This window comes from Delphinus delphis, chromosome 4 (assembly GCF_949987515.2).
Source record: "Delphinus delphis chromosome 4, mDelDel1.2, whole genome shotgun sequence".
NCBI lineage: Eukaryota > Metazoa > Chordata > Mammalia > Artiodactyla > Delphinidae > Delphinus > Delphinus delphis.
The window spans coordinates 59,096,814-59,108,705 of NC_082686.1; the positions used below are offsets into that span (position 1 = coordinate 59,096,814).

At 36.4% G+C, this 11,892-nt stretch overlaps 1 protein-coding gene across 1 annotated transcript in view; it reads right to left on the reverse strand.

The window, feature by feature from the left end:
* The window catches only part of CD200R1 (CD200 receptor 1), a 32,494-nt gene extending 20,933 nt beyond the window's left edge, over positions 1–11,561 (reverse strand). Inside the window, exon 1 of the mRNA XM_060009889.1 lies at positions 11,450–11,561. Coding sequence (XP_059865872.1) covers positions 11,450–11,516 — 67 coding nt within the window. The 5' untranslated portion in view covers positions 11,517–11,561. The remainder of the gene's footprint in view (positions 1–11,449) is intronic.
* Between the last annotated feature and the right edge of the window lie 331 nt (positions 11,562–11,892).

Sequence of the window (11,892 nt, forward strand, 5' to 3'; positions counted from 1 at the left end):
ATACACATTAACCAAATAATTATGTGAAATTGCAATAGCAATAAATGAAAAGTACATAAAATGTACCTTGAGTAACTTATCCTAGTACTGAGGCATGGTAGGCAGCCTCTAAGATGGCACCTACTGTTCCCTCTTCCTGGTATTCGTGTCTTTGTAAAATCCCCTTCTCTTGAGTGTGGGCTGGATTTACTAACTCACTTCTAACAAATAGAATACAGCAGAAGTGATAGAATGTCACTGCCAAGATTAAGTTATAAAAAGACTGTGGCTTCTGTCCTGGTGTTTTCTCTCTCACTCACTGCTGGCTCACTGTGAGAATATAAATATTTGTTAGGCGCTAATTTATTATGCAGTGATAGGTGATTAATACATGGCCCAATGAACAAGAAGCTGATAATAAGAAAGAGAATGAGAGGAGAATATTCCAAATAAAAGTAATTTTATGTGCAGAGAGCATGTATCCGGAGGGAATATACTAGGATCTGAAGAAAGACCAGGGCTAAAAAAAAAGATAGTTTCAGCTTTTGCTATAAATCTAGTCTCCCATAATGATTTCAGGATTTTTTCCCTGAGACAAATGTATTTTCCTATGGAAACAGAAGAGAAAAAAAAAATAAATGTTTGACATTTTGGCAATATAAAATGAAACATGCCTTTTAAAATTAAAACTATCTCCTTCATCTGTCTCATAGCTTAATATTTCAATTAACATGATCCTTGCCTCCAAAAAGGAAAGAAACTGAAATGTAAAATACGAAATTTTTTATTTTAAATCATATTTGTTATTTCTGTACCAGAATTTTTCCAGGGGAAAAAAAACTATTTTGCAAACATCTAAAACTTTATGATAAAAATTATTTATATTAATGAACAGCAGCTACATACTTAAATATAGTTAAATCTCAAACATAATATTGACTAAATAAATGTAGTTATAATATACATAGTATGATTCCATTTATGCACAATACCAAAAAAAAAGGCAAAATAAATTTTATTGTTAGGGACTACATATGTACATGGTAAAATGTAAAAAAAAACCAGGGAATGATTATACACCAAAGAGAATGATTATCCCAAAAGATAATGGCTACCTTTAGAGCAAAGTTTGGGAGCTATAATTGAGGAAGAATTGGCAACAGTCTATGTCTTAATTTACATAGATATTCACTGTATAATTGTTCTTTAAAATGCACATATATCATACTCTGCAATATATATTATATATGTCACTATACAAGAAAATTAAAATAAGTACAAAGAAACACAAGAATACTTACGTTTTTTAACATAATAATGTCAACAATTGATCCTGGTATCACAACATATATTTCGTGTTCTTACAGTGTGAAAGTGATTTATGTTTTAAAATACATTAATTTAGTAGCAGACAACACCTAATTAGGTGTTCAGTAAACAAAATATTGGGTAAAAACCCAAAGTTTTAACAGAGACAAAAATAGAAAAAAAAACCACCAAAATTAGAGTAAGAAAATCAACTAACATTTTGGCTCTTCCATTTATTACCTCTGTAATTTTGCACAGATTACTCTCTGAACCTCAGCTGCTTTATCTACACATATGGGAATTTAGTATCTGATAACAGTGGTCATTTAAATTCGTAAGGGGAAGGATGATTATTTATATCACTGATAAATGATACTAGGAGAACTAATTAGCCATTTGGAAAAGAAACATGGATAGGATACAATGATAATAAAAACCATATTTCTGGGAATAATTTTTGTGTGTGTGACGATAGTCACAAAGTCTGCATCATTTTATTAGGACACAGTATTAATGAAAGCCATATTGTTGGGCTAATTTTTTTGAGGCGGTTACCATCACATAGTCCAAAACTAGTTAATGAAGACAGATTTGTTCCCTAGCTCATGGAAGATGTTGTACAAATGTGTATCAGTGATCACAAGGGTCAGTGTGTTCAGTGGACAGATCATGAATATGATTTAGCATATCAAATATACAAAGATACAGACATATCTCCTTTTACTGTGCTTCACTTTACTAAGATTTTTACAAATTGAAGTTTTGTGGCAACCCTGTGTTGTCAGATGATGGTTAACATTTTTTAGTAATAACGTTTTTAAATTAAGGTATGTACATTGTTTTTTAGACATAATGTTATTGCACACTTAATAGACTACAGTATAGTGTAGACATAACTTTTATATGCACTGAGAAACCAAAAAGTTTGTATGACTCACTTTATTGCAATATTCACTTTATTGTGGTAGTCTGGAACTAAACCCACAATATCTCCAAGGTATGCCTTATGTTCTAGGATATTAATTCCAGCATAGTTTTTAATTCCAAGAAAAAAAAAAAAAACTAGAAACAACCAAAAAGTCTATCTGTAGGGGCCAATTAAATAAGTTATAAAATAATATCTATGAAAGAGCTTTGGAAACTGCAAAATAATTATTGATACGATTTTTTTTAATGTTTGTAAAATTCAGACACAGTATTAAGTGTTTTATATATATCATTTAGCTTAATCCTCACAGCAACCCCAGACACTATCTCAGGGTTTTGGGGTAAAATCTCCCAATTTAAAAATATTGGCAACAAATTCAAATTTTTAAAAATATTACATGAACCAGTCAAAAGTCTCTTCAAGCCAGATCCAGCCCATGGGCTGCCAAATTGCTGTCTCTGTTGTGGAAATTAGAGAAGAGGCCACAACCAGAGTCTTGAAAACATTTAAAATTAGGGATCTGTTGGAGGAAGTGAAGTTAGCAGAAATGATGAGGAAAAGTAGAAAGTAAATGCAGTGTCTTGAAGCCAGGGAAAGAGATTTCAAGACAGAAATACTCAAGGTCAAATCGTGTATGAAAAGTCTTAAAGTAAGGACTAAGAGGCTTTATGGTTTGCTAACAAGGTCATCAGAGACATTTAGGAGCTGTAAGAAAGTAGTGTTATAGTACAGAGGGAGGGGTAGAACAGATTGCAAGGGGCCAAGCAGAAGCAATTGTCAACAAATGTAGACTTGCTCTTTCAAGAAGTTTGACCTTGAAGGTATGGGAGATATGGAGAATGGGACAGTGGCTTTATCCTTTCATGTCAAACCTGAAAGAGAGATATGGGGCAATATCTGGAACTATGAGGACTGAGAGGGTATTTAAGAAGAGAGGAGAACATAGCATATTTGTAGACAGAAAGAGGGAGCGCTAGAAGTTGCAAGAATGAAGGAGGCTAACTGGTAAAGCAGGATCCTAAAGGTAGTGGGAGGAGATGAGACAAACGAAAAGTAGAGGCTTGCTTTTGAAGACTGACACTTGGTTTCTGAGAGAGAAGCATAAAGGGCAAGAGTGGTTACAGATACAAGAGACATTTTGAGGAAGTTTAGGTTGACAGACGTTTTCTGAGTATACGTACTCAGCTTCAGGTAGCTGTGCAGAGCTCTGGGGATGGTAGAATGAATAAGGCAAGGCGTTGGCCCTCAGAAACCTTATCATTTGGGGAAGTTAAAGTCCACATTGGATGATGGGTAAATCTGAAGGTGAACAGAATCTGATCTATAGCAGCCTGTAGATCTGGGACAACAGGGATAGTTTGGGTAATGAAGAAAGACCTAAAACAGTGTTCTTAATCCTAGCTCCCATCAGAATAACCTGCAAAGATTTGTGAAAGTCCAGATGCCCTGAAAGGTCTGATTAAGTAGGCTTAAGATGCCACCACTGTATCTTTAATACTTTAGGCCCTGCGGGTGACTCTGTCCGGCAACTAGCTTAAAATTACTGGCTTAGAACAACCTCTGGGTAACATGTAGGAGAGAGCCAATAAAAGACAGATAGAATGATATTTTGGAGAATAAAAACAACTAGATTTAATAATTTTGAATCTACCACTATTTACTACTTGAACATTTTTTCAAAAATTGTCAATACCACAAAAATAAATCCTATAACCAGATACTCCCATATTACGTAGTAGATAAATTGTAGGGAAAGATGTCATAGTATTTCATGGTAAAGTAACAAAATGGCAAGGACAAAGAAAAGAAATCACTAAACAATTTAAAACTGCATATGCGAACACCCTGTTTGGGAAAATATCTTTACTGAATCACTGACTGTTCTCCAATGACAAAGTTTGAACACACTCAGGTCCCCCTATATTGATAGAAAATTAACATAGAATTAGTGGTCTAAGCCCACAGTCTCAGTTTCCCCCCCACCCACTCCATCCTCTATGTCAGCAATTTGTGGCTCTTATACCCTTCCATTCAAACCACAATTTTGAAGGTCACCAGGCCCTTTACAGTCAAACTTTAGACCTTTCTTCAGTGCTTATGTTCCTGAGTTGCTTGGCATACTTTGATGCTATTATTTTCCTCTCCCTCTAAAACCCCTTCCTTCACCTCTACCAGTACCCTGTGCTTCTCTCTGTCTCATTTGCAAGCCTGCCTGTCTCCTCAGGCACCTTAATAAAGGTATTGCCCCAAGTCTCGCCTGCTCCTCTCTCCCTTTACACCTTCTCTCACCATCCTTTCCCACCTCCAGAATTTGAATTGGGCCTCGACACAGTTGCTTTCTCCTTGTTTTACCACTTCAGTCACAGTTTAGCTCCCTCTGCCCTCGTACAGGCTGTTTGACTCTCTGGAATGTTCATCCCCTCAACCCTCCTTGCCTAGCTATTTTCTGCTCATCTTCATCTTAAACCTCACTTCCACAGGGCAGTCTTCCCTGACCCTCAGACCAGATCAGACTTACCAATTACACATTTCCATGCCACCCTATACTTCTCTTTACACATTTCATATTGTTTAATTATTTGCGATGATTTAGTTAATATCTACCTTTCTTACCAGATTCTAAGGTCCATGAGAGCAGGATCAATGTCTGTCTTATTCAGGTATCTGCAGCATGAAGCATAGTGTCTGACACATGGCAGACACCCACTTACTTATTGACTGACAGAAAAACTAGCCCACATGCTAGCCTTGACTTATTTTTCCTAAACAAAAATCTCAACCCTTAAGCTGCTATTTCTCTTCACTTGAATGCTTGCTGTTACTTCAAGTACATCACATCTAAAAAACCATAGATTCTCCCACATATACTTGCCACATCCATTTTCCCCTCTATTTTTTGGTGCTATGGAGGATTTCCAAGCTCAGCTCATCCACTAAAAAGTTGGGTAATGTCTTTAGTAACTCCTTAAACATTTCTGAGCTTTATTTGCCCATGTATAAAATGAAAGAATTTAATTTGAAAGTTTCTAAAATCCTTCCTGTCTGAAAACTCAATACTTCTCAATAGTGTCATGCATCTCCTTTATTTCACAAATGAGGAAATTACTGTTTAAAGGGGGGGCAAGTAATTTCTTAAAGATGACATAGCTAGCGGTTAGAATTATATCTCATGACGGATCTTTAAGTCCAATACAGAGATATATAAGAATCTAGAAAACGAGGGAAAGGAGAGTGAGATTTTCTTGAGAAAAATGAAAAGCACCAAAATAGTCAAGGCATGGATGAAATTTAGAAAACAAAAAGGCATTTAATAATATAATACATTCGATCTAAATGTCCAAGATAATACAACTAACCAAATCAATATCACTTGGTAAAAACACAATGATATTAAAAAGACATAGATTTGAAGAAAGTTCTACTTTGTTTATGGACAAGTAAGCTTCCACACATAACAACCACAAATTCTGGACCAAATAGAAAAACAACTATTTGAAGCCACTGGCAAGTAGAAAAAGCAAGAAGATTCTTGAGAGGTATCAATCCTTGAAAGAAAGAAAGTTTCCCATATTTACCACTTCTAGTCCCAGGAAAGGCTGCAGTTGGCATGACACTGGACAGCTAAAACTCTAATAGAAAACCCACAGTTCTCTGAAGAACAAGAATATAAATTTCAGGGCAACCTTGGTCTCTTGAAATTGAGAGAGGCAGAGAGCTAGAGTTCTAAATTCTGTGTATAAACTGTACCCACCTCTCTGGCTGACCCCAAGCCCCACATGGCAGGGCACACTTGGAGCCAACTAGCTAAAGGTAAAAGCACTGAGATTTAAAATACTGTCCAAGAGATCAGACTTCCCTGGTGGCCCAGTGGGTAGGGCTCTATGCTCCAATGCAGGGGGCCCGGGTTCAAACCCTGGTCAGGGAACTAGATCCTGCATGCATGCCACAACTAAGATTTCACATGCCGCAGCTAAAAGTTCACATGCCGCAACTAAGAGGTCCGCGTGCCACAACAAACATCCCGCATGCCACAATTAAGACCTGGTGCAGCCTAAATAAATACATTTTTTAAAAAAAAAATAATGAAATAAAATACTGTCTGAGAGAGTTTTTAGTTTGAGTTCCACCAAGGTAAATGTTTTCTGGGGGAAAAAAATCAACAAAGTAATATAACAGAATATAGCCTCTAAGATGTAATATTCACAATCTAAACAAAATTACTCACCCTACAGAGAACCAGGGAAATGTGGCCCATTCTTAGAAGAAAAAAAATACATTAAAGAGAAATCAACCTCAAATTGACACAGATACTGCAATTATCAGAAAAGGACCATAAAGTAAATATTAAGCTATGCTCAGTGATATAAAAGAAAATAGATTCACAATGAATGAAAAAACAAAAAATCTCAACAGAATGAAAAGAGACAAGTTACAAAATAAATGGAAACTCTAAAATTGAAAAATACAATATCTGAAATAAAATATTCAGTGGATGGCCTTAAGAGAAGTGAGAGAGGAAGTTGTTAGCAAACTTAAAAATATATCAATAGAAGTTATCCAATCTGAAGAGCAGAGAGAAAAAAAAAAACTGAAAAAAAAACCTATAATAGCTATAGGGACCTGCAATGAAGTAGCATAGAAAGTTGATAGATAAAATATTTGAAGAAAACAGTGATTAAAAATTTCCCTGAATTTACTGAAAAGCATAAATTTACAGATTCAAGAATCTCAGTAATCCTCAAGCAGGAAAATATGAAAATAACTATGCATAGACACATTATATGTGGTGAAACTGACAATAAGGAGATCTTTAAAGCGGCCAGAAAAAAAATGACTCATTATAGTCAGAGGAACAATGTTTTGAGTCTGCCAACTTCTCATCAGAAATAGTGAAACAACATTTTTAAAGTGCTGAAAGAAAAAAAGGTCAACCAGAATTCTACATCCAGCAAAAATATGCAAGAATAAATATGCAAGAATGAAGCATATTCAGATAAAATGAAACTAAGAGAACTCCTCACCAGCAGAACTACACTACTAGTGATGATAATAGAAATTATTTAGGTTGAAGGGAAATAACACCAGACAGAAACTCAGAAATTCAGGAAGGAATGAAGAGCCCTGGAAATGGCAGCTATGATGGAGATAGTATGTGTACCCGAATCCTACTCGAGGAATGAGTTTCTGCTCCTGCTGCTATAGGAGCACTGTCAGCAGCCAGCCTTCAGTTCTCAGCATCTTCGGAGATCACCTCAGTTATCTCACGCACAGTCAGACTTTTCCCAGGGCAGCCCACATCCGTTGACTAATTTGGAGGTATAAAGCCCCAGCCATTTTGATTCAATGCAGAGTCTCTCTGGAGCCACTCTAACTCTAGAGACCCCCATGAGGGGTCAGATGAGGGTCATGGTTAAGATTGCTGATGGACTTCTCCCTCTGCTCCCTTGTCCTGCTTTCCAGCTGTTTCTTCCAAGGGTCCTCGCTAATAAACATTCTCTGCTCAAAACTCAATTTTTAATGTTTATAACTATAAAAAAAAGTAATGGCTTGATTCTTAGGAGCAATTAGCATCACACAGTCCAAAGTCATTTCATAACCACAGATCTGCTCCCTAATCCCATTTAGGAATTATCAAATGTGTGTTGATGACAACAAGGGGGAAGAGGCAAAAGTATATATTAAAAGTTACTATATTTTAATCCCTATTCAGATACAACATAAAACCAAATGAAAACTGAATTATCTTATTAACTAGCACCATTAACTGAAATACTCATGACTTTATTGGGAGGGAATTTATCTACTGTGGAACTCTCATTTGTTCCCATTTCCTTATTTCTATCCTCAACCTATTAGCGTCCTTACATCCAACTTCTCGTCTTACTCTGAAATTTCAGAAGAGTGTCTGTCCTCTTATTTAAAGTGAAGCATTCCATTTATACGGCAGATTGTCTCCCTTCCCATCTCTTCTCAGATCTTACTCTCTGTTATAGAGAGGAAGAAATAATTATCACTCCTAGGACCCAAATCCAAAAATCTCTAGAGTTTATTCTATTATTTTTATCTCTTCATGTGTACTCTCTTTGTGGGATCCTCCATCCACAAATTCTGGATGTGCTATACTTCCAAGTACTCATAGGGATTTTCATCCTATGTGTTTGCCCTCTCTATACTGAATTAAACATCTTCCTCCGCAAAGAAACTTCCCTTCTCAGCTGCCAATGCCTCTCAGTAATGTCATGGGCCTTCCTAAAATGTAAACTCAAGGGTAGGAGCTCTTGCCTCTGCTTCACAATAAAGCTTTACCAAGTGCCACTCCCACTCAGTGAGATACCGATGCCACATTCTTCTCCAAAATATTGTTTTATTATATTATTTTCCTGACTAGTGTACAGTATCCAAGTTTCTTTGTTTAGAGATCAAGGACCCCTGAAATTCAGCCTTATTTCCTGCAGTCATATAACAAACAATCTCTGATCCATCAAGCTAAGAGTTCTTTTTCTCCCTGAACAACTTTGCCTTTGACCATGCTACACGTCTCCTCCTCCCACTTTCTATCTCTGCCTTTCCGCATCTATCCAAACCTATCATTCAAGACCCATCTCTTCCATAAAGGCTTCAGTAAGTCCAACCCACCATAATTTCTCCTATCTTTGGATTTTTACTAGATTCATACACAGTTTCAAGACTGAATGATTGAAAATGTTCTCCGTTTGTTTCATCTTAGCTTGATCTCTCTAATTTAGATTGCTAACAGTTTTTAGGCCCTATTCACACACACACACACACACACACACACACACACACACACACACACACACACTCTATATACAAGACTCTATATAAAGACTTTTGGTTCATTTATCAATTGTTTAAGCATGGATGTTTAGAGGAAACCACACCTAAAAATTACCATAATGTGTAAATTCACAGCTATCACAAATTAGAAAAGGAAGAGAAGACTGAAATTAATGAGGACAAACACCTTCTTTTTCTCAATTGCTTTTAATCTCTTTTTCGGTTTTTTGCAAACCTGCGGAAGCTACCAAACAGCCCTGCCTTGATTTTTATCTCCTCTTCTTGTTACTGCCTGCCCCCTACTGGGAGATCATAACAAATGGTCAAAATTAGCCCAAAGAAGAAAAAAGGTGGAGGATTCCTTTTCAGTAACCTCATAATCTCAATATCTGTGAGATTATATATCGTTATAAAAGCTAGAATCTTTTATAAAAGATTTTGATGGGGACGTCAAAATATAATTTGAACACAAGAAAAAAATCTAGAAGACAATAGAATAAAGTAAAAAAGAAGTGGTGTGGGGTAAAGGGAGTTTGAGGGAAGGGGACTAGGCACAGGGTTGGAGAGCTTTACTCTGCAGTGGAGGATTAGCATTGTTTTTATTTTTCCCTCTCAGGTATTTTCTTAATAAATCTTGCCTATCACCTTTGTCTATCAACTACCACACTGCTTGAATTTATAAGCAAATAAGTAAAAATAAAGTAAGTGGATTTTTTAAAATAGTATGTTGTTTACAGTGAAGTCATTAGCTCTCTTTCTCCTTTGTGAGTTTGTCTTGTATAATAAAGTGAGTTATTTCTGTTTGGCAGCATTAATAACAAAATATTAGTGATAAAGTTATAAACTCATGCCCCAAGTGCTTTGCGTATCATTATTCTGAATTATTTCATGGTGAATTTATCATGCGAAATCACTGCACATAAAGTAATTTGCTTTTCCATATCTTTATCCTAAACATTCTGATAACATTAAAATTATAGAAGCACAGACTTCAGAGATTTGATATTTGTAGTATCGCCTAGTTGTGGTTAGAAATAGTTTTTAAACCCAAACCTTTAAAGCATTAAATTCAAAATTATTGATTATGTTTTAATCTTGATCTTTTTTCTTTTACCCAAAAGTCATAGTGCAACTTGACATAAATAGCTCATTGCCTAGCTGACACTCCCTGCCAAGTTGGGTCCTGCACAGGTTTCTTTAAGAACTTTCTACAACAAGACCTCAACTATTGAAAGATTCAGATCAATTGGTTTTTTTTTTAAGTGAGTAAATACTCCATTCAGTTTATAACTAAGTATTGGCTTAGTGGCAGTTGTTAGTGAAAAGCATAATGACTAAGTATTGAGGAAAATTGCCTATTCAAATGTTTAGTGATGCTTACAGATGTATATTATTACTGGGTATGACTGTCATATACTAGTAGTGTAACCTTGGACAAAATCATTTCGCCTCTCTATGCCTCAGTTTCTACCTTTGTAAGATGGAGAAATGTCTTCTATGCCTGCTTCCCTGGGTTGCTGTGCAGAGCAGAGGAGAAAAAGTATGTGAAAATGCTCCATAGAAAAGTACAGTAATACAGTATAGTTACTTCACGTGTGCTCACCAGTAAGATTAACATGCAGAAAAACAGATGTTTTGCTGGAAGATAGTATTTTAAAGTCATTTATATGAGAAAAAATACTTTTCTTCCTTCAATTACCAAACTATAAAATTTAAAACCAAATGTTTCCTTGCAGCGGCTTCCACCTACTACAAGTGAAACCTGAAAACTCCCTCCCACTCCTACCAACCCTCTATAGTGAAACCCGGACAGCCCCGCAATAGCCCCAAGTTCTCCACAACTCCTGCAGGAACCTAGATGTTGAAGAACGTGTCTTCTAACCCAGAAACTGTCTCTGACAGCCCACACATGTTAGAGATAAATACAGACCTACATCACAGACGCACCACCAAACTTCGGAACGTGTTATATTTTTAAAAGTGCCTGGTCATCGAAAGTGACAAGAAAGCAATAAATTTTACTAATTTATACTGTTAACAATATGAGCATAAATAGGTTGGGATTATTATTTAAGTTTTTTAAGAGGGGGAGACGAAAATAGCGCCACTTTTTTCAGGTGACTTGAATTGCTACTAGAAATTAATTTATTCTATCTCGCTCAAAAAAGGGGGAGGGGGAATAAGGAAATGGGCAGTGGGGCAAATTATAGAGATATGTAGAGTGTAGTAGGACACAAAATAAAATAAGTAAGACAAAGAGGAAAATAAGAATAATAAAGTGAAGTAAATTTAGATGGAAACCCCATCCCCCATATCTCAGATGGCATTTATCATGCTCTGCTTCACAAAAAAGGCAAAGAAAGCTCAGGAAAAGCTTAGCCTGGGTTTCTCACCAGTCATTCTCCTGTCACCCTCCCAAAGAGAATTCAAACCCACCTGCAACTAAGTAGAGAGTCAAAATCAGTAGTAGCTGAAGATCAGAAGTTATCCAAGTGCAGGGCATTTCTGTTTTCTTATTTTCTGCCCTTCACTCAGCACTGTTCCTCCACACAGGTGTAAAAGGAGCTATGGACATGGTGAGGCTCTCTCTCTCGTCCACTTCTCCGTGCTGGATCCTCTTAGCCCATTAGCAGCACGACGACACTTCTTTCCTCATAGCCCCTTCCGTCAATACTATGTGTTTCAGCCTGATTAGTAACTTGGAACAGAAGAAACTTCTCTGGAACTTGACACAGCAATAGATTTCCTGTATGAAGCACTGAAGCAAAGACGGAGGAAGTGGATTGATTGAATTATCTTTCAGCTCATTGGTTCTCTTCTCACTTCTGCTGTACACAGATAAACTTTACAGTAAGGCATTGAACGTGCCCAAGATAAAC